Genomic DNA, 23,770 nt, shown 5'->3' with positions numbered 1-23,770 from the left:
AGCGCAGGGGTGACAGGGCGTGCCTGCCCGGAGGATCAGCGCCCGGGAGCGCCCCCAGCCCCGGGGCCTGAGCGACCCCTAGGACTCCAAGGAAGAGCAGGAGGGACCTGAGGAGGGCTCGCCAAACGGGCCACCCGCTCCGAACTTGCCCGGGAAACTAGTGCGAAGGGAGGGGCCGGGGCCGTGGCGGGAGGAGGGGCGGCCACAGCTGCATCCAGCCCCGTTGGCTTCCTTCCCAGCTCTCCTTCGCCGCCTCCTTCTCTTCCTCCTGTATGAGTCAGGCATTTCCCCGGGATTTGGAGCAGCCACGCGCGGCCCGGGCGCCCGGAGCTGTAGCTGCAGCCGCCGCCGCCGTCACCGCGTTCGGAGCCCCAGCGCGGGGGCCGCCACCGCGGCGGGCGGGCACCCGGGTTCCGGGCGCGCACGGGCCATGGAGAGGGCGGCCCAGGGCGCGGACGGCGGCGGGGGCAGCAACAGCAGCAGCCGCAGCAGCAGCCGCGCCACCTCGGCAGGCTCCTCGCCCTCCTGCTCCCTGGCGGGCCGGGGGATCGCCGGCCGGTCGGCGGTAGCCGGGCTCGGCGGCGGGGGCAGCCGCAGCAGCCCGGGCTCGGTGGCTGCTAGCCCGTCCGGGGGAGACGGCCGCCGGAGGGAGCCGGCGCTCGAGGGCGTGCTCAGCAAGTACACCAACCTCCTCCAGGGCTGGCAGAACAGGTACCGTGCCCGCCGCCCGCGCCCCTCCCCGCGCGCCGCTGTGTGTGTGTGCGTGGAAGTGTGTGCGTGCGCGATCGTACCACCAGCGAGCGGGGTGCTGTCTCCACGCGGGTGTCCTCCCTGCTGTCGCTGCTCCTTTCCAGGTGGGGTGCCCAGGCTGGGCCCGCCGTTACCCACCCTAGGGCTGTACCGCGGCAGCGGCGGGGAGGGAGAGGGGAGCCTTGGTTTTCTTCTGCGCTGGCACCTGCAGGGACTGGAGCGGCGGGCGGAGCGCGCTGGTCCCGGGCCCTGCCCGCTAGCGGTTTCCTGCACCCCTGAAGAACGGCTGGGAAAAGAAGGCAGAAGGGACGTGCTGTATGCCCGAATGAAAGGCATTATTAGTACGTCTGGTCCGATCACAGCAATTCTCTCCATAACTTAGTTCATCTAAAACTTCAGTGTTTAAAAACACCACCACCACCACCAACAAAAACCTGCTACTTATCCTCAGTGCCTTCCAGCGCGTGCTACCCTCTGCCCAGTCGGTGGCTTAGGACCTCCAATCTCTGCAACGAAAGTTTAGTTTTTAAAAAAGTAAATCTCTTCCCTTTCGGAAGGGGCAGTTTGCTATTTTAATTAATTAATTAATTAATTAATAATGATATTCCCCATTAGGTTCATTTGGAAGTTCCCCGCCGACTGTCCTCGCAGTTGGGAAGCCTACCAGGGACACGTGTCTGGATGGGGATGAGGAGGGAAGGGGCTGCCAGGAGGTGTTAAGATTTGAAAGGAGTAGGTGGGACACTGCTGTTTACATTGTTTTACAAAACAGGCCAGAGGCAAATACAAGTGGCCATGCCAAGAGAATGGGGCTTTTCGGAGAGGTGGTTGATGAGATCTTTGGTCCTGCCTTTAACAGCCCTTGGATCTTAGGACTTGGGTCCCTTAGGGATGCTTGTGAAATTTGAACCACACCCTGGGAGCTCTGGCTCTTTGCCTGTTAGATTAGATTGCTTGGTCAACTCTCCCTGTCCATGGTATGTAAATGTGAAGATTGCTTCCAGCTGAAATTTATCAGGCAGTCATTTACATGTAATGCAACTAGGAGGAAGATGACTCCTTAAGTTTGGAAACTGAGTTGTTGGCACATTGATACCATAGACAGAGAACTGGTAAGAGAACTTTCCCAGTCACCCGGTGTCCTCGGAGATCTGCTATGTTGTGGAAGCTGCACTTTAACTTTTAATTCTTTTTATTTCACAAAATAGCGCCAGTAACCGCTCTTGCCTCTCCCTTTCCCCTTTCAATTCTTGAAAGTTAGTAAAGAATAGGTAGCGTGTGTAGGACCAGAGCATCAACTTTAATGCTTTTTTTTTTTTTTCCTTCCAAGTAGCTTATGAGGCCAACAGAACTTTTATCCTGGATGGCAGTTATTTTACTTGGGGACTATATTTTACCTGCAATGTATACTAAAGGGTTTATTCTTTGGATTGGATTTAGGATAAATTGGAGTGACTCATGCTTTTGTATAATTTAAAATCCACTGGGGTATTTAGGTAGAGGCAAGGCTGAGAAGCAGTAAAAATAATGATAATTAATAATAATAATTCCTACGTGAATGCAGGCTATGTGAAATATACTGTGTACACTACTGAGGTCTCATCTTGAGTTTGTTTTATAGCTACCTGCTAATGTTCATTGTTCTAACCACACTAGACTCACTGTTTTCTAGTCTACCACAGACTCCAAAGCCTTGTCTCTTTACAATGGTTAATGTCTCGCTGTTGGGGTTATGTTTCCCACATCCGAACAGTGGCCGAGGGTCCATTAGTGATATGGAGGAGATTAATAATGTGATTGCACACTTTGGCCTTCTCAAGGGTTCTTATAAAGGCAGAGCCTTATCTGTGAAAAGGAAAAGAGAGGAGGGTAGAGAGAAAACCTAGGAAACATATTTTTCTGTTCATGAATTTGTTCAGAGACTATCTTATTGAGGATCTACTTTGTGCCAGGCACTGTTCTAGGAGCTGGAGCTACTCCAGTGAACAAAACACACGGGCATCTTCTCAGGAAGTGGTGGAGGAGACGCAGAATCAAAAGGCAGAAGGAGCCCACCCTTTCCTGGTGCAGGGGAATGCCTTGGTGCAAACGTGTGGGTTTCCTGCACTTTTGGGCCTCATGGAATCTTCCTTTGATAGTTCTTTTCAAATTGCCTGTAGTTCCTGACAATCTCTAGCCACAAAGTTCTTGGTGAGTCTTCCATGCTTTGATAATGCCCTTCACACCAATCACCCACCAGCAGTTTGTACTCTGATGTCCTCTCTCATGTCCTCAAGTTGCTGTAAAGCTTACATTTTAACATTCAGTTTCATATTCTGCCTTAATTTACTTGTAGCACTCTCAGCCCCATCACCAAGCCCTTAGGAAGAACTCAAAATAAATGACATAGAGAGAAGTCACAGGAGAGAAAACATTAGCACGTTTAGCACATGTGTCACCTTGGGCCAATTCCTTAATTGCTCTGAGCTTCCATTTTTTTTTTTTTTTTCCATCTGTTGAAATGATGTTACCCTTGCCCTTCTCATTAGTTCAATGTGAAGATGAAATGAAGATACTGTGTATCAGGGGCTGAGAATAGTGCATAGCAGCATCCGGAGACATGGTAGCTATTATTGGATCTTCAATTTGCCCCTTCTTAAATGGACCTTTCTCGTCCATAGCATTCTTGGTTCATTTTTCTGAACGCTGTGATTACCCTGGGGCTCATTAATGTAATTACTGCAGAATTCTTTAGGGAGGAGACGATGACCTGTTTTGAAGGGATACCTTTATAACTTGGACCCGAACACTTACACCTCTATGGGAAGTAATCACACTTATGCCCCCTTCCTCCATCACACTTAACTGTCACCTGCAGGCTCAATATTTCACTCTTTTGTCCTTCCGCCCTAGAAGGAAGCTTTCTGAGGACAGGATAATTTTGTCTGTCTTGTTCACTGCTCTACCCCCAATGTCTAGAATAGGATCTGACATATAATAAGGGCCCAGTAAATATTATTGAAGGAGTAAGAAAACGAATCAATGACAGAGAAGAAATCAAACCAGGATTTAGTTCAGTTTTGCCAGTGTTAGCTATTGTTATAAATCTTGGTTCTCTACCTGCTCATAGCCTTGTCCTTAATATGTTTATCATTTGCCCTGCTCTCTGCAACCATCCGTCTTTGTCTTCTGGGTCGGAAAGTCTACTTTTCTTGTGACATACTCTCCCTGACTTGGAGCCCGCCACAAACCACCCAGTGCGGGCTTTTAGTGACCAAATAGCCAGGGCTTCCATCCAACTTGATCTGCATGAACCACATGCTTCGAGGGTGCAGTGTTTAGCCCCTAGACATGATTTCCCATGGTTTTGGTACCACTTGACCCATGGGAGAGTCATCGGGGGCATACACTAACTTTTAAAACCCCACTGAATTAAAAGTAATGCTTTTTGAGTATTCCAATAATTTTTAGAGGCAATGCGTGATACCAGGGTTGCAAATTGCTGCTCTGGATTTTATGTTCTTGCCTATGTGTACTTCAGAAACATTCATATATTTTGCTTTCTAGGTTGCTGGATTGTTCCGAGTCTGCACAATCAAACCCTTTAGGGACACATGACTTACTTTATTTTTAAATTTTTTCAATTACAGTTTACATTCAATATTATTTTGTATTAGTTTCAAGTGTGTAGCTATCTTCATGACAATAATATTAAAGGGGTGGTTGACTAGGCTTTAAAACAGCATATAATAGGATTTATTCACTTTTGGTTGGATATATTTATTGAGCTCCTGTCTGTGTCAGCCATTTCCTGTGAGATCCACTCTCCTCCCCGCCCCTTTTAAAAATATATGTGTATCTGAGGAGACTTATGCCAAATGGTTAACATGGCTTTACTTGGTTGGTGGGATTGTGGGTGATTTATATTTTCTTTTCTTTTTTCTATTAACCCCCTCCTCCCCCCCACACACACCCAAGGTGAATTTGCATCCATTTTGAAGTTTGAAAACATTTTTGAGAAAAAGAAAAGCTGCTCATACCTTTTCACATAACCTTTGAGTAACTGAATTTTTGAGGGTAAGTTTGAAGTCTAACATACATTTGAAAAAGAACACAATTCCTCACTGTACGTAGTTCAGTGACTTTTCATAAGTGGAACACACCAAATCCAGAAACAGCAGCTACCCGCCTCCCCACCCCTCATTTCCCCCACGGGGTTTCCACTATTCTGACTTCCCGTACTGTAGATTAGTCCGGCCTCTTTTTGAATTTCATCACGTACAGTACGTGATCCTTTGTATCTGGCTTCTTTCCCTTAATATTATGTGTGTGAGCCCCACCCGTGTTGCTGGGTAGAGTTGTGGTCTGTTTGTTTCCACTGCTGCTCCTTATTTCATTGTGTGAATATACTAAATGCATTTACATCGATTGTAGATTGAGTTCTTTTGAGTTTTTGGCCCTAGGAATAGTGCTGCCATGTGTTTTAGAGCACAGATGCATGCATTTCTGTGGCTGTATGCTTAGAAGGGGGAATATTGGGTTAGAGCAAGGGTGGGCAAACTTTTTGACTCGAGGGCCACAGTGGGTTCTGAAACTGGACCGGAGGGCCGGAACAAAAGCATGGATGGAGTGTTTGTGTGAACTAATATAAATTCAAAGTAAACATCATTACATAAAAGGGTACGGTCTTTTTTTTTTTTTTAGTTTTATTCATTTCAAGATCCGGCCCACGGGCCGTAGTTTGCCCACGGCTGGGTTAGAGTGTTTGCAGATGTCCAGTGTATTAGATTCTGCCCGAGAACTTCCCAAAGTGTTTGTATCTGTTAATAATCCCACCAGAAGTGTTTGAGAGTCCCGGTGCGCCACATCTGCGCCAACTCTTGGCTTCGTTTTAGGCAATGAGGTGGGTGTGTGGTGGTTTCTCATTGTGGTTTTAATTTGCCTTTCTCGATGACCAATGAAGTTTAACATCTATTTGTGTGTTTCTTGGTCATTTAGATGTTATGTTCTGTGAGGTGCTATTTAAATCCTTTGCCCGTTTATATGTTGGGGTATCTGCTGTTATTGATTGATTTGTAAAAGTTCTTTACGTGTATGTTCTGGATAGGAGTCTGTTGATGGATATATGGACACATGCACAACGGACGTTACATATATAGAGAAAGCAGGTATCTTCACTCACTCTATAGTTTGCCACTTCACCTCTTACCAAGTGTCTTACTAAACACAATTTCTTAACTTTAATGGAGTCACATTTTTCATTTTTCCCCCTTTACGATTGGTTATTTTTGATTCCTGTTTAGGAAATCTTTGCCTACCCCATGGTAATCAGGATATTTTCTTTTAAGAAAAAAACAAACACCCTTTTACTGATTTGAATATTTCTTAGACGTTTGATTTGATCTTGGGGGAATGTAAACTGTTGGCAGAAGCAATACTGGATTTAAGGCTTGCAGTCTGTATCAGTTTCCTATAGCCAATTAAAAATATATATTTTTGTTGATTTCAGAGAGGAAGGGAGAGGGAGAGAGAGATAGAAACATCAGTGATTAGAGAGAATCATTGATTGACTGCCTCCTGCATGCCTCACACTGGGGATCAAGCCCGCAACCCAGCATGTGTCCCGACCAGGAATTGAACCTATTTCATAGGTCGATGCTCAACCACTGAGCCACGCCAGCCAGGCAGTTTCCTATGGCTTTTATAACAAATGGCCACAAATTTGATTGCTTACTAAGACAGACATTTGTTTTCTCATGGTTTTGGAGACCAGAAATCTGGAATCAGATTCACTGGCCCGAAATCAAGGTGTTGGCAGGACCGCTTTCCCACCTGATACTCTAAGGCAGCGGTTCTCAACCTGTGGGTCCCGACCCCTTTGGCGGTCGAACGACCCTTTCACAGGGGTCGCCTAAGACCATTCTGCATATCAGATATTTACATTACGAGTCATAACAGTAGCAACATTACAGTTATGAAGTAGCAACGAAAATAATTTTATGGTTGGTTCACAACATGAAGAACTGTATTTAAAGGGCCAGAAGGTTGAGAACCACTGCCCTAAGGGGAAATCGGTTTCTTCCTTCTTCCAGCTTCTGGTGGCTGCTGGTATTCCTTGGCTGGTGACTGCATCACTTCAGGTTCTGCCTCTGTCTTCACATTGCTTTCTCCTCTCTGTGTGGAATTTCCCTCTTTCTCCCTCTTGGAAGGACTCCTGTGGTGGACTCCCCGATCATCCAGGATAATCTCCCAGCTCAGTAATCTCACCTGCCATATGCTAACATCTTTGCCACATAAGGTAACGTTCACATGTCCCAGAGATTAGGACATGGACATTTGGGGGGTAGGGATATGCCATTCACAGCCTGCCACTTAGTCATAGTTCTAAGTCATAGTTTAAGCTCTCTGTCTCCCTTCCCCATCACCTTTCCCACCATTCTCTGGTTGCCATGGTGACAGCCATCTCTGTTGTGGAAGGGCTCAGGTTGCTGTCATGACTGCAACTGGGCTTGTTAGGAAGGGTTGGTGGAGTCATTCATCTCTGTCCACTAGACGGACCCCTTGGGCAAATGTAAGGTAGGTAATATTGTGAGGGAAATTGTTTCTAATGCTAGTAAGGAAATCTAATTTCCCTTAACGGGCAAATCAGAGTTTCTTTGGCATCTCATTAAAGACTGTAGAGCAGTGGTTCTCAACCTTCCTAATGCCGTGACCCTTTAATACAGTTCCTCATGTTGTGGTGACTCCCAACCATAAAATTATTTTCGTTGCTACTTCATAACTGTAATTTTGCTACTGTTATGAATAGTAATGCAAATATCTAATATACAGGATGAACATTGTTACAAATTGAACATAATTAAAGCATAGTGATTAATCACAAAAACAATATGTAATTATATATGTGTTTTTCAATGGTCTTAGGCGACCCCTGTGAAAGGGTTGTTTGACCCCCAAAGGGGTTGCGACCCACAGGTTGAGAACCGCTGCTGTAGAGGAATCAACTTTGGAACTATACATGTTTTAATCTGTTTTCCATTTTATCATCATTAGCCTGAAGACTTTTTTTTAAAAGGTATAATTAGCGTATAATAAAATACACAGGTCTTAGGCACTCTTTTTTAAAAAAATATTTTTATTGATTTCAGAGAGGAAAGGAGAGGGAGAGAGAGATGGAAACATCAGTGATGAGAGAGAGAATCATTGATCAGCTGCCTCCTGCACCAGGGCTTGAGCCGCAACCCGGGCTTGTGCCCCGACTGGGAATCGAACCATGACCTCCAGGTTCATAGGTTGATGCTTAACCACTGAGCCACACTGGCTGGGCTTAGGCACTCTTTTTGCTGAGTTTGGACAGTCGTTTATACCATGTAACCACTGCTCCAAAGGTACAGACCATTTCTACCTCCTTTGCCCCAAAGTTTCTTCCAGTCAGATCCCCTTCTGCAGTCTGTTTCTGATTTTATCACTGTGAATTAATTTGGTGTGTTCTTGGGTTTCATAGATGGACCCATATAGGGTATCCTTTTTGGAATCTGGTTTGTTTAGCCTAGATAATGTCTGAGAATTGTCCATGTTGCTGCACCTACCAGTAGTTTATAAATTGTTTCTTTTTGCTGTTGAGTAGTATTATATTCTGTGGATATACCAGTTTGTTTATCTGTATTATTATCAGTTTGTTTATCTGTGACTATTTGGGATGTTTCTAGTTTTTGCTATTACTAATAAAGCCGCTGTTTGTGTACGAGTCTTTAGGTGGATATATGCTTTCATTTCTCTTGGGTAAACACCTAGGATTGGAATCTCGGAGTCATAGGATAGGTGCATGTAGAAACTCCCAAAGTGTTTCCAGAGTGGTGGAACCATTTCACAGTCCCCACCAGCAGTGTATAAGCAAATGGGTTGCTCCCCATCCCAGCCAACCTCAGTGCTGCTACCGGGAGAGCTTCTGGACAGCAGGGCCTGCCTCTTTCTCATGGGAGGCACGTTGCTTCCGAGAGGGGCAGTCTGTGGGGGCACAGGCTCCAGCTTTGCCTCTTGTTTGCTGCATAAACTTGGGCAAGTCACTTAACTCTTTGGGCCCGTTTCTTCCTCTGTAAAATGACACTAACCTTGCAGTGTTGTGAGGCTATTACAGGAACCAGGCCCAGCACAGTGCTTGACGCACAGTAGGTCCTCAGCAGAAGTTGGGAGTCTGGTATTTTAGACAGACCAATGGGTGACTCCGTGAAACCTAGGGCACGAGTCGGTGGTCATTTTAGATCCAGCCTTAGCAAATATGCAGGTGTTGCTTGGTCTTTCCTCCCACTGCACGGGGACCCAGGTGTCTAGTTATTTGATTTGCATAGTGGATGACTGTCTCCATTTGCTGCTTAGCCTGTGGTTCTGTCTGCTCAAGTGGTCAGTCGTTTGAGAACTCTGGGGAGAAAGAAGAGACACTGGCCTTTGTGTCCTGAGAGGAGGATTGGAATGATCTCGACGGAAATGTGGGAGGCATTCTCAGCTCTGCCCGGCTCCTGACTGATGCGATTTGGGGCCAGGCCAAGACAGAATTAAAAAGAAAACCATCCGGAATTTGATTTTTGATTACTCGGACTGGATCAAATATGGTCACAGCCCAGAAAGAAAGTGCTTTAATTGTCTCTCATGCAATGATAGCAATAATGATAAAATTAGGAAACCGTATACAGTCTTGTTGCCTCTTCTTGGAAGGTCAGAGAAGGCGTTTGAGCCATGAATAACTTTTTCATGTTGTGTTGCAGTTTTCAGAGGACTATTTATGTTTTTATTTGGTTTGGTCCCTTTCCATAAATATTTTGATGAGAATGTAACAAGTTGAAAGGCCCCGAACATCAGTTTTTTTTTTTTAAATTTTTATCCTCGCCCAAGGATATATTTATTGATTTTAGAGAAAGAGGAAGGGGGAGAGAGAAGAGAGAGAAACATCAATCCCTTGCCTCCCACATGTGCCCCTACCGAGGATCGGACCCACAACCTTTTGGTATCCGGACAAAGACCCAACCAACCAAGCCACCCAGCCAGGGGGCAAGGTGCCCTCCATCAGTTTTTTAAAAATACATTTTTATTGATTTCAGAGATGAAGGGAGAGAGAGAAAAAAAAACCAAACATCAATGATGAGACAGAATCATTAATCGACTGCCTCCTACATGCCCCTCAAAGGATAGAGCCCGAAGAAATCCGGGCATGTGCCTTAACCTGGAATCAAACCGTGACTTCCTGGTTTTTAGGTCGACATTCAACCACCGAGCCACACTGGCCGGGCCCCATCAGTTGGTAATAACTCTTTTCCGGGATATGCTAAGTGGCTAAGTGTTTCTCTGCAATGTAGGTCATGTGACCAGTGGTCAATGATAAGAGGCTGGTGTGGGAGATTGGGAAGCCGAGGCCGGGGCGGGGGGGCTCTGCCTGGGCCCCTTGTTCAGGGGAGTTGAGTATATTATGTGACAGATACAAATGACCCTCCACTCAGCTCTGCAGGGGTCACCCCATCAGAGCCATGTGGGCTGCTCACAATGCAGTGGAAACCACCACAACAGTTTTCCTGGGTCATTTGGTTGCTGACAGATTCTTGGCAGAACTGGGGAACTTCCCGGGCCCTGAGTGAGCTGGCAGCCTCAGCCCCAGACACACTCCTCTTGGCATGCAATTAGGCCTGTAGAATGCTCATACCCCACCTATTTGTGAGCTCCTTTTGTGTACCCGGCAAATGCCATGTGAGATGCAGGAGGCACATCACATGGAGAAAAAGCGCGGGCTCCGCTCTGAGGGGCTGACAGTCTAAAACAGGGTGAGCAAACTTTTTCTGGAAAGGGCCAGAGAGTTAATATTATAGGCTTTGTGGGTTAAAGTCTCTGTAGGAACGACTCAACTCTCCCGATGTAAACAAGTGGATGTGTCTGTGTTCCACTAAAACTTTATTTACAAAAACAGGTGGTGGGCTGGATTTCGACTGTGGGCTGTAGTTTGACCATCCCTGGTCTAAAATGACACCCAGACGTCTCAATCAATAGTCAAGGCAGCCTAGAGTGGTTGCTAAGAATACAGATTCTGCAGTCCAGTGGCTCTGCAATTTACTACCTGTGTGACCTTGCACAGCTAGTCAACCTCTCTGAACCTCAGTTTCCTTATCTGTAAAATGGGGGTAATGTAGTGTCTGTGCCATAGGATTGTTGGGATCAACTAAGATGGGTATCATGGGCTTAGGACAGCAACTGGCATATAGAAAGCATTTATTAGATGCAAGCTGCTGTTATGATAAGGGGGAGGGGAGAGTGAGTGCTACGGTAGAGGAAGCACCTGGGAGTGAGAACACTAACTCTATGTGGGGGCAGGGAAAGGAGGAGGTTAGTTTGGTATGGCTGGAATGCAGGTGGTTTGTGGAGTGTGACCAGAGATGACACTGTAAAAGGTAGACCAGGCTGTAAAAGTCAACTTTAGGAAGTCCCCCTTAAGACACTGAGACCACAGATCATGTCAGTGTTACCAGAAGGGGAAGAAATACATTTGCAGGTCCAGGAAGCATCAGGCACTTTACATGTTATCCAATTTAATCCTTAAAATGAGATGGGAGGTGTTGCAGACCTATCTACTTCCCCTTCTAATATAATCACAGGACCCAGTTTTTTAGGGGAACACAGGGTTGCCCTAGACAAAACTATGTGTGCACTCCTCCCTCTCACAGCTAGGGATTGCCGTGTGATTATATTCTGGACATAAACAGATTTGTCACATAGTAGTTTCCTGGGACCTTCTTTGTACCCATTCGTCTTTTGTCTTTCCTCTTGGAATACTAGACATATGGCCCAAACTGGAATACAGACATGATGGCTGGAATTCCAGCAACCACTCTGAACCTTGAGGTGACTGGGATAAAGGCCACCAAGACACAAGAAGCCTGGTGTCTAAGGACTTAGTTGATCAGAGCCACCTCACAAATTCTGGGCTGCCAGCTTCTGGCATTTCCCATGATGCGGGTAATAGGCCTCTTTTTAAAGCCACATATTCATAACCATAATTGAGATGCAGGCAGAATCTTGATTTTACAGATGAAGAAGCAGGCATAGAGTCACATAAGCTGCACTGTTAGTAAGTGGCATAGCCAGGGTTGGTCTGACTTCAAAGCATGTTTTCTTCCCACTACTCTGGACAAAACATGGAGATTTTCTATCCCCTCATTTTATAGAAGAGATCATGGAGGGTTTGGCCTCAGGGTAAGGCTGTAGTAGCTCATTGCAGGGCGAGATAATCATTATTCTGTTTATCTCTCACTCCCTCTTCCCTGTGGCCTTCTCAAAGAAAGGCCCTGTGTTTTAATTAGTGACTTTTCAGATGGGAAAAATCTTTCTGTGAGTAGTTGTCTGGTGTTGTTTTTCCTGGTCAGAAGCCATGGTTGTTTTAGGACTGTGTTTAGAGCATGGACAGCCTTGCTTCTTTCCACCTGGAGCTGGTCCTTAGCAATGACTTTCCTTGCCTGTACAGTCCTTTTTTCACTTGGGCTTTTAGGGCTGGGAGAGAGGGCTGTGAGCACTGACAGCAGATGAATCTTGATCTACATGGAGGCCTCCTAACTCATTAAGCTCAGTGTGTGGACTTTGGCTAAAATCGGGCCACATGTCTTGAATGCCCTTTGCTTTGGGGATTCTCGTGTATCTGAGTTGCACCCTATTACTCATACCATAAAAATGGGCTCCCCGGCCCTGTTGGCTAGCTGCAGAGCATAGAACTTTTCCGTGTGCATATTCCAACTGACTCATGTAGTGGATTGGCCCCTGAAAAGGTGAATAGGACAAAAGCCAGTTTGTGCTGGTAAGTGCTGTTGAGAGAGTATTGTTGTTCATTTTATTGTATAGCATTTCACGTTTATGTTACTCTTTGTACTAGCAAAATCCTTTGTCGTAATTTTTATTAGCCTGGCTAACGTGTGCCTTTTTCTTTTTACGAGAAGTCTGCAGATGATAGCTTGGCCCAAAGTGTGTTGGTAATACTACTATAGTCACTTAGTGAATTCGGAGTTTTTGTTATTGAAAATTTTCTGTCAAATATCAGTTTTCGTGATTATTTTGGAGTCATTTGGAACTCAGGAAAATAGTATTAAAAGCCAAAATTCCACACCTTTTTTATCATTTTGAATAACTATATATATATGTGTGTGTATATACAGTGTGTGTATATATATATATATATACACACATTTTTTTTAAAGTATTTTTTTTTCTTTTCTTTTTTTTAAAACATATTTTATTGATTTTTTACAGAGGAAGGGAGAGAGATAGAGAGTTAGAAACATCGATGAGAAAGAAACATCGATCAGCTGCCTCCTGCACATCTCCTACTGGGGATGTGCCCGCAACCCAGTTACATGCCCTTGACCGGAATCGAACCTGGGACCTTTCAGTCCACAAGCCGACGCTCTATCCACTGAGCCAAACCGGTTTCGGCCACATTTTTTTTTTAATGAGATAGACTTGGGATATTTGTTTGTGAGCCTGGCCTGCGTGGCTCAGTGGTTGAGCATTGACCTATGAACCAGGAGGTCACGGTTTGATTCCCAGTCAGGGCACATGTCCAGGTTGCGGGCTTGATCCCCGGTGTGGGGCATGCAGGAGGCAGCCCATCGATGATTCTCTCATCATTGATGTTTCTATATCTCTCTCCCTCTTCCTCCCTCTCTGAAATTAATAAAAATTTGTTTAAAAAAGATATTTCAGAAAATCTTTGTTTGTGCAGTAAAGTTTAAGTCCAGAAGAAGTAGTGATTTTGAACAAAAGCAAAGCGTGACCTAACCTGGAAGAGACTAAATTGCAATTTTCACGTCATGGAATTGTCTGAATTTCTGTTTATCTAAGGCTTGCTTCCTTTTCCTTTCCAGAATTGTAGCAGTTACTGGTATTTTTAGTGTTTTTTGTTTTGTTTGTTTCCTTATTTATTTTTGCTTTGTTTCTTAGTTTGAAACTCTAAATTCCTTTGTAGCATCACATACACAATGTGCATTTTGTAAAAACTAAATGCAACTCGTGATCTGATATTTTCTTTTCCTATAAATGACATTATTATGACTATTGGAAAATTTGTATAAGATCTATAGATAATAGTACTGTATTCATGCTAATTAATTTGATTTTAATATTGTGTACTGAAGTATTTAGGGGGGATGGGCAACTTACTCTAAAATGGTTCAACAAAAATATTTATAGAGAGAAGAAGAGAAAATGATAAAGCAACTGTGGTAAAATGTTAATAGTTCTTTAGTGATAAACACTTCTTTGTAGTATTCTTGTAAGTTCTCTGTAAATTTGAAATTATATTAAACAGTTAAAAAAATTGACTTATTTTAAAAAATGGCTATGGGGCATGCAATATATACTTCCTGGCTGAATGTGTGGAAAAATGATCCTTGGACAATTCTAGATACTAACTGTGATGAAATTGACTGAATTTGTTAGTGCCTGTGAGCACCTGTTCATTAAACTGGGTAAAGCCGGCATATTTGCAGCTTATGAAAAACAAAGATCATTAAACCAAAGGCTTGGGAGATTTGTGTGTTTATCCCTTCCCTGTTTAGTTGTTTCATTTTATATAAGTGTTGACTGTCTTTTTTTCATCTGTGAATGGGATTTAATGGGAAATATGTTGCTTGTGTCCTTTGATGCACAAAAGTTTTAAAATTTGATGCAGTTTCATTTGTCTGTTTTTGCTTTTGCTGCCTATGCTTTTTGGTCTCATATCCAAGAAATGGACAAGTTCAATGTCATGAAGCTTTTCTCCTATGTTTTCTTCTAGGAGTTTTAGGTCTTACATTAGATATTTAATCTATTTGGAGTTAATTTTTGAATATGGTGTAAGATCAGGGCTCAGCTTCATTTTTTTTTCCATATGGACACCCAGTTTTCCCAACACTATTTATGGAAGAAACTTTCCTTTTCTCACTGAGTGTTTTTGGCACCCTTGTCAAAGATCATTTGACCATATACATGACCATATACCATATTGGCTTTGTATTCTATTTCATTGGTCTACTTGTCTGTCTTTTTGCCAGTACCACACTATTTTGATTATTGTAGCTTTGTAATATGTCTCAAAATCAGGACCTAACCCAGCTGAGGGTCCTGGACTGAACTGGGGTCTGGTCTCCTCTCATGCAGGTAACACCTTGCTCCCCCGTCCTCCCCCCCCCCCACCAACCCCCCCCCCAACCACATTGTGAATGACCTTACACCATGCATTCTAAATGGGGTAATAAAAAATTGGTTCCTGGGCTGGTGGTGAAATATCTTACTCTTTTTATGTATAAAGCACAGATAGAGTAGAGGTTTGAATGGATGCACAGTCTATCTCTTTTTTAATTTCAATTGGGAGGGGATTGACTAGGGAAAGAATGGTCTAAAAATGCTCCTTAGGGGACTGAGAGAGGTGCTGAGCAGAAGGACTGCTAGGATTTGAACAATTTCTAATTGAGAGGGGGTGGAAAGTGATGCCACTGAAATTTACTACAGGAAAATATTTTTATCCAGAATTTTTAGTGACGGCAACAAAAGGAAATAAACTAAGTCACATCACACCGAAGACAGGTTAAATGTGAGGCCGTCACTCCTGTCCGAGAGCTTCCTTAAATAATGTTGGAAGGAGTTTTAAAATAATGAGAGTTTCCAGGAAAAGTCCCATAAGACGGGTCTCCTCGGGTCCTGTCAGTCCACGTGGTGGTTGAGGAGGGAGCCTTCAAATCAGTGTTTTAGAACCTGGGCAACACCTCTTCTCCCATCATTTGGCCAATCGGCAACATTTGAGTATGGAGTGTATGTTGGGTAATACTACTGACTCAATGTTAAATGGCCAGAAATGGATAATTGGACTGTGGTTATATAAGAGGATGACCTTGTTCTTGGAAAATGCATCATGACATATTTAGGGATAAAAGAAGATGTCTGCGACTCACAGATGGTTCCAGAAAAACTCGATATAAAGAGAGAGGGAGAGGGAGTGGGAAGCGGAGGAAGAGGGAGCTGGATGGATGTGGATGGAGGGGAGGATAAAGGAAGGAGAGATAGCCCAGCACATGATAAAGTAGATGTGCCAAAGCAGCAGTAATTGTTGCATCTGGGTGAAGGGATGGACATACAGGAGTCCTTTGTGATGTTCTTGCAATGCTTCTGTAATTTTGAATCATTTCAAAGTGCAAAGAAAAAAAACAACAAGAAGAGGGAAACGAGAAAACACCCAGCTCCCTTGAGAAACAGGTCACATCGTGTCCTGTAATGTTATTTGAACTTGCAAGTGGTGTGACTGAAAGCAGGCCATTATGTTGCAAGATCCAGGAAAGCAGGTGTTAGACCGAAGCCTGGCACAGTGCCTGGCACATAGTAGACACTCAGTAAATATTTGAAGGAATGAAATCAGAGCAGCAGTAACGTTGGCGTCAGCTTTTCCCACCGCATGAGTGCCTTGCACCTGGCGGATCTGGACGCGTTTCCCAGACACGCCTTTCTGTGCTCTGTGGACGCGCTGAAGGCCACCTGGTGGAAAAGCTTTGTCCCGGGACCTTGCATTACCGTGTGTGTGTGATGGAAGAGATTGACACCCTAATTTTAGACTTCTTGCTGGTAAAGACACCGTGAGGGAACAGGCAGAGCATTTGTGACATTTCCCCTGTATTGATTCTTATTTAAAAACTAAGAAATCTCCCCTCAAAAAAGAGTTTAGGTAGAAAGAAGTGAAAGTTACTTTTATTATGGTAAAGGGTACATAACATAAAATTTACTCTTTTAACCATTTTCAAGTGTACAGTTCAGGGGCATCGAGTACATTCCCATTCTTGGGAAACCATCACCACCATCCATCTCCAGAACTTTGTCAGCATCCCAAGCTGAAATGCTGTACCCATTAAGGAATAACTCTTTTTTTTTCTTTAAAAAAAATTGAGCCCTGGCTGGTTTGGCTCAGTGGATAGAGCGTTGGCCTGCAGACTCAAGGGTCCCAGGTTCGATTCTGGTCAAGGGCATGTACCTTGGTTGTGGGCACATACCCAGTAGGGAGTGTGTAGGAGGCAGCTGATCGATGTTTCTCTATCATCGATGTTTCTAACTCTCTATCCCTCTCCCTTCCTCTCTGTAAAAAATCAATAAAATATATTTAAAAAAAAATTGATTTCAGAGAGGAAGGGAGAGGGAGAGATAGAAACATCAATGATGAAAGAGACTCATTGATCGGCCGCCTCCCTCATACACCTCCCACTGGGCATCCCCATTAAAGAATAACTTCTATTATTATTTGCTTAGAAAACCATTTATTCTACAGAATTATAGTCATTATCTTTAGTAATAGTAGGCTCCAGGACCTCGAATCCCAAATTGCTGGCACCCAAATTAGAGAACTTTAATTATCTTGAAAGGGAACACTTAGAAACTTAACAGGAACACCTACTGTTAGTTTATACAAGTTAACTTTTCCTGAAGATTATAACTTATACACTGTAATATGTGCTATTTATTTATTTATTTATTTATTTTTAAATATTTTTGATTTCAGAGAGGAAGGGAGAGAGAGAATCATTGATCAGCTGCCTCCTGCATGCCCCCTACTGGGGACCAAGCCCGCAACCTGGGCATGTGCCCTGACTGGGAACTGAACCAGGGACCTCCTGGTTCATAGGCCAACGCTCAACCACTGAGCCATGCCAGCCGGGCAATATGTGCTATTTAAAATGAAATGTAAGAGCTCTTAAGACTTTCTAAAAACTTCTTAAAATTAACTTTGTGGAGGCATAATGAACAGTCAAATGTACCCGTTTTCAGTGTAGAGTGTGATGACTTTTGTGTCTTTTTTTATTAAATACCAACACCATTGCCTTTTTTGGGGGGAGGGTGTTATTCTCTATTTAATTGACTTATTTTTTTCTAGTTATAAAGATGTCATTTCATGTTCCTTATAGAAAAGTTGGAAAATTCAGAGAACACTAAAGAGAAAACAAAAGACATCCAAAACCGCCGAGTTCCCCCAAAACATTATTAGTTTTCTCTCTCTTTAAAAATAGACTATTTTTTAGTGCAGTTTAGGCTCACAGCACAATTGAGCAGAACTATAGAGTTCCCACATAACCCCTTCCCTCCCCCCAGCCTCTTTTATTACATTGTAAGTTATAAAAATAGCACCTGCCTGCTCAAATAAAAATCAGAGATGCTGGCCTTCGAGCACTCAGGGTCACTTTTTTCCTTCCCTGGCTCCCTGCCAGTGCGGATCCTGGCATTTAGGTCCCCTCCCCCTCCACACACCGTCTCATTTGGGGGCCACAGCACAGTCGTGCCAGGAAGGCAGGCATGGGGGCGTGTTTGCCTAGCAGGTGCTCAGTATTTGCTGGTTGAACCAAGGGATGGATTTGTCCAGAGTCAGAATTTTGCTTTATTACAGATCTGCATTCTTTTGGGGGTGAGCACCACATGTATGTAAAACAGCTCTGGCAACATTAACAGAGGGAGATGCTCAGGGCGTTTATGAACCGGGAGGTGGTTTACACCAACTTTCAGGCAGCTACGTGCATAAGCAGGTTGTGTTGCAATTCTTTGTGGGCGAGACTCTCGGACCTGGGGATGTGTTGTCTTTTTGAAAGGAGGAATGAGGATTGTAGAGGATGGTTCCTGCAAAAGAGAGCAGGTGGTGAGGGATACCGGGGGTGGGGGGTAGGCAAAGATGACATGTGCCCTTAGCGGAAGCAGTGAGTCACACAGTCTCTTGTGACAGCTTCCAGGAATCGGGAAGGCTCAGACATGCCCATTTGGTTTCTGAGCCATGAAAAGGAAGACAGAAGGGGCAAGAGTAACTCCCATCCTTACGTAGGAATAGACAGTGTTAAGCTGGGAAGGACCTGTGTTATGTAAACCAGCTACATACACAATTTTATGCTGTCTGTGGTAGCCTTGTTCTCTCATAGGTCAACTGATTTAGGATTCTGATTTGTTTAACCCTATTAAACAAATCAGAATCCTAATTTCAGTTCCAGCCAGGGGCAACCGAGGTATGTGCCCCTGGCTCGAATTGAACCCTTGACCCTTCAGTCCGTGGGCCGGATACTCTAGCCACTAAGCTAAACTAGCTAGGGCTGTATGTAGTTTCTCTAACGTTCAGCACAGAGCTAGTGAAGTTTAAAAAGCAGTTTTCTAGTGGAATACATCAAGCCTCAGGAGGGAGGGTTTTATTTTTCTTACCTGATGGGCAACTTTCATGCTCTGCATTGGAGAGCACCTAGTTTTAAATAGTAATCCTGTGAAGACATATCACAACTCAGGATTCATCCTGACATTCTTTATCCCTTTTTATTTTATTTTAAAAATATATTTTTTATTGATTTCAGAGAGGAAGGGAGAGGGAAAGAGAGAGAGAAACATCAATGATGAGAGAATCATTGATCGGCTGCCTCCTGCACGCCCCCAACTGGGGATCGAGCCCACAACCCAGGCATGTGCCCTGACGGGGAATCAAACTGTGACCTCCTGGTTCATAGGTAGACACTCAACCACTGAGCACACTGGCTGGGCCTATATCCCTTTTCTGGAAACATTTTCCAAAATAAATGAAAGGCCCTTAGATGAACTGGCCCCATCCCATTTCCCAGGTGAGGAAACAGCCCCAAAGAGATGCCGTTTAACTCAAAGTCCTACTCTGAGTTTGCGGCCGAGTTAGAACAAGAAACCAATCTCTGATCTTCAGTTCTGGAAAAACTCCAGAGAAGTGATGCTAAATGCGGTCTCCCTGCCCTGTGGTTTTGGTATATTGCAAAGAATACCCACTGGCTCCTCATTATCTGGCCGCTGCCCTGAGACTCATTTGGTGTTCTGGTTTATTTATTAGCTGTTTTGAGTGAATGAGACAACCTTCAAAATGAACAGAGAGCTTTCTTGCATCCTGTGGACCTGTTAACAGAGCGAGTTTGGGAGATCTTATCTCTGAGTCTGATGCGAATTTCCTCTAATACATAGCAAAGAGGACTGGGTTTAATAGCAGCTTTCAGTAGCCAGAGTTGCTTTTTAAAAAATTATTTTCCAGATTATGAATAAAGAACCAGCTGTAAGGACTGATTCTAACCTATCGGTGGAGAACACGCTGTCTATGGTGCTGCTTACATAGCAGCTAAGCTCTGAGTTCAGGAAGGCACCTAACTAAATTTGACCAGACTGCATTAAACATTTGAGACTTCTCTCTGTGGGCTGATGTTTCTTCAGGGCACAGCATTCAATTGCTTGGGGATAGTTCTAGCCTGGACCTGGGCTTGTTGGCCAGTGTGGCATGTTTGTTTCCCTTGCACACTCCTCCACTCTCGAGGGACTGCCATTTTGGACCACAATTCCTGAAAGTGTCTTTTAGGACCCTAGCCCTCTAGAGATGGTATTTGACCTTTGGGGGACATTTCCCATCATGGGTTAATGAGCCCTCACTTTTTGGTTTAGTTCAGGAGTTGGTACACTCTTTTTATATTTATTTAGTTATTTTTTATTGGTTTCAGAGAGGAAGGGAGAGGGAGAGAGAGAAAAACATCAGTGATGAGAGAGGATCATCGATTGGCTGCCTCCTGCACGCCCCCTACTAAGGATCTAGCCTGTAACCTGGGCATGTGCAGGAATTGAACCTTGACCTCCCGATTCATAGGTCGACGCTCAACCATTGAGCCACCCAGCCGGGCCAGAGAGGGTATTTTAAAGGACTGGTTGGTGAGGAGCACTGTCATATTCTGTATTTTTGAGTTTTTTAGTGAAAGAGCTATAATTCACTCTTAAGCTCTTAAAGTAGAAATACCTATTGGACTAACTATTGGGAGAAACCAGGCCAGGGCTAAAGTAAACTAGGCAATGGCTATCGAGTGCCAAAGTCTACACTTTGGCTCTAAGTTAATTTTGTGGTCCCCAGGGTTTCATGGTGGGGTGACGGTTCCTATACCTTTGCCAATGGCCACAAGTGCTAGACCATAACAGATTTAAATTTTTTTCTCCTTGCATGGTTGGTACACACACAATAAACCAAGAAACAAATGACCACACTTCAGTCTCATTCTATATGAGGTGACTCTAAAGATGTATTTTTCTAAACAGGAATTTCCAAATATGTATATTCAAGAACAGCAAGATATTTATTTATTTATTTTTTTATTTATTTACAATCGTTCTATTATTGCTCAAATTATTTTGAAGTTCCATTTTTGGAATTGCCTTCAGAATAAGTTATAAGCTGCAGCAGAAAAGAAGTCTGCCCACTTTGTAGTCTTACTTCATTTTTTGCTAAAATGGGTATTAGGCCAACTCCCTCACCTTGGCCGCTGCCTGTGACTCTGAGCTCCTTTCAGCTGTTTCCATATTTCATAATCACGCTCAGAGCAGATGGATTTGTCTCAACTGAGCTAAAGGTTGTGGGTAATATAAATAAGCCAGGAACCTCTGAGGGTATTCCTTTGCAGGAAACACAAGTGTTTATTTTTATGTGTGAAGTGATGATAGTTAAAGAAAGCAGTCATGCCTTTGTATATCATTAGCCTGTCCTCAGCCCACCAAGCCAGCATGGCTTTTGAATGAGATCATCCTGACATGAAGTTGGCCTCCAAAGTTGGCCTGCTTTATTCCAGTTCCCACTCTAGGGTGTGAGGGAAGGGTCCTTGAAAGGCCCTTACTTTAAATAAAATAAAATAAAATAAAATAAAATAAAATAAAATAGAAAGATATCCATCTGGATATATGAACGAGGAATTAAACGGTGCATTCATACGTCAATGCTCAATCACTGAGCCAGGCCAGCTGGGCGGCCCTCACTTTTATGTGCTCTCTTGTCCTTGTTACCTGGGACATTTGAAAGGCTGTTCTAGGCCTGCTCTTCTGGGAGACTGTGTATATGATAGAAGCTGACAGACTGCAATATGTTCTTCCTACTCCTCTTGTCCTTCCCTGTTCTCCCTCCAGTGTGGACAGTGGGAGGCTTATGTCCTGGACTAGGGAGTTTTATTGTCTAGCAGGAAGTTATGTAGGCTCATAACTTAGAGGTGGGCTCAGAGCCGTTTAGAAGGCATGCTGCTTAAGATCTTAGTTGCAGACAGTAGATTCCTTCTAAGCTGTCTAAGTAGCAGGGGATTTATTAGAGAGTTTGATAGTATTTCTGGGAGAACAGAGCTTCAATGCTACATGTTCAGTAATAACACAGCTTGTCTCCCACCAATTTCCAACCATAATGTGGTTTTAATTCGTTTCTGCTCCAGTACCTGTGACAGTAGAGGCAGAAACTAAAACCTCTACCACAACTGCTCCAAGGAATCAAACACATCTTCCACTGCCTTGCCAGAAGTTCTGACCTTCCAGCATATGGCCACTACTGCTCCCGTCTTTCAAATCTTCCATGGGTGTGTGTGCTTGGAAGAATCTAGCTTCAAGGGAGTCAGTGAAGGAGTGTTTAGCTTTCTAGCCTCTATAGACCAGGAAGGTGGGTGGGCTTGAAATCTGTTGGATGGTGCTGAATGAGCCACTTTGCAATATTTGTGACCAAGGGTAGGTGCATAGAGGTGATGGCTAAACCTCTGGTGGTCTCATTCTTGCAGCGAAAAGAACACAGGATAGAGCACTGAGTGTAGGAGACTCATGCGGGCTATTCCAAGAACTAAGTGACTGGCATTCATTGTAGCTATCAGTGCTATTACCAGGAGGGTGGCTGCCCTCTGTGTGACGGGGGGGGGGGGGGGGGGGCATTGCTGTGTACGAGTGGCTGCTGTGCCATGTTCCTGCCTTGGCATGGTTTTACCTCACTTAGAAGGAAGAAGTGCTGGGCTCATGATGCTTTTTTTTTTTTCTTTCTATGTAGTGTTAGAGTTTTGAGGCTGGCAGAACCTCAATTTCAAGTTTCAATTTCCATCCTATGTAACCACAGGTAAGTTATACACCATTCTGAGTTTCAGTGTGCTTATCTAAAAAAAGGTGGTATGGTCTTAGCTGGTTTGGCTCAGTGGGTAGAGTGTTGGCCTGTGGACTGAAGGGTCCTGGGTTCAATTCTGGTCAAGGGTACATGCCCAGGTTGTGGGCTCGATCCCCAGTAGGAGGCGTGCAGGAAACAGACAATCAATGATTCTCTCTCATCATTTATGTTTCTATCTCTCTCACTCTCCCTTACTCTCAATTAAAAAATATAAAAAAACAAAATCAATTAAAAAAATAAAAAAAGGTGATATGCCTGCCTTGCAGGGAGATTGTGATGGTAAAGTCAGATAACATGTGACTGTCTAACATTTACCTCTGATGTAAAGTAGTTGCCCAATAAATTACTACTATATGCTCAACTTTCTCTTTTCATTTGTCTCAGCAGTGCCTAAAACACCCAGTGGATATAGTAGCTTCTGTGCTTTTTCTTAGCAATTAGCTTACCTTTCACACTACTTGTATGTTTAACTTTTCCTACTGTTCCATGAATATTTTATTATGAAAAATTTCAAACATACAAAGAAGTTGATATGGGGGGGGCGGTAATGGTGATGTAAGGAGTCTTGACTTGGGGTAGTGAACATACGATACAGTGTACAGATGATGTGTTATGGCATTGTACGTCTGAAACCTGTATAATTTTGTTATTTTTTTGTTTACTATGATTACATTAAGAATATGTAAATAAAGTTAGGACTTTACAGCTAAGAAATTCTGAATAAACAGTGCTCGTTTTCCACCCCCCACGGAAGGCACAGGTACCAGACAGGGTTCTGTGAGAAGAGCTGCATACCGGAGGGGGCTCGGGTGGATTCCGGAATCTTGTGAATTATTTTTATTTTTTGTCCCCTTGGTGTTAACCTTACCAGAATAGCATAGTATTATAAGCATGTTTTGTGATTGCTGTTTTTTGTTTTGTTAATATTACCGGAGGATATTTTTTTGCATTGATTTTTAGAGAGAGTAGAAGGGAGGGGGGGAGAGAGAGAAAACATTGATGTGAGAGAGACATCCTCCACATGCCCCAACCAGGGCCCCAGGAATGAACCCTCAACCCAGGTACGTGCCCTTGATCAGAAATCAAGCC

The 23,770-nt window shown here is 43.8% G+C and overlaps 1 protein-coding gene across 8 annotated transcripts in view; it reads left to right on the top strand.

The window, feature by feature from the left end:
* The first annotated feature begins 256 nt into the window (after window positions 1-256).
* Window positions 257-23,770, top strand: part of OSBPL10 (oxysterol binding protein like 10) — a 287,316-nt gene continuing 263,802 nt past the window's right edge. For 3 of the 8 annotated variants that reach the window (XR_004971601.1, XR_004971602.1, XM_036332842.1), the window contains exons 1-2: window positions 257-711; window positions 22,571-22,636. Coding sequence is in view for 5 of the 8 variants with exons in the window: in XM_036332842.1 (XP_036188735.1) it covers window positions 431-711; window positions 22,571-22,636 (347 nt within the window). In the remaining 3 variants the exon portion in view is untranslated. The remainder of the gene's footprint in view (window positions 712-22,570; window positions 22,637-23,770) is intronic. The other 5 variants (XM_036332840.1, XM_036332838.1, XM_036332839.1 and 2 more) reach the window with 4 other exon arrangements.

The sequence above is a fragment of the Myotis myotis genome, unplaced genomic scaffold (assembly GCF_014108235.1).
Source record: "Myotis myotis isolate mMyoMyo1 unplaced genomic scaffold, mMyoMyo1.p scaffold_m19_p_13, whole genome shotgun sequence".
NCBI classification, from domain to species: Eukaryota; Metazoa; Chordata; class Mammalia; order Chiroptera; family Vespertilionidae; genus Myotis; species Myotis myotis.
This window is presented reverse-complemented; position numbering and strand designations above follow the sequence as displayed.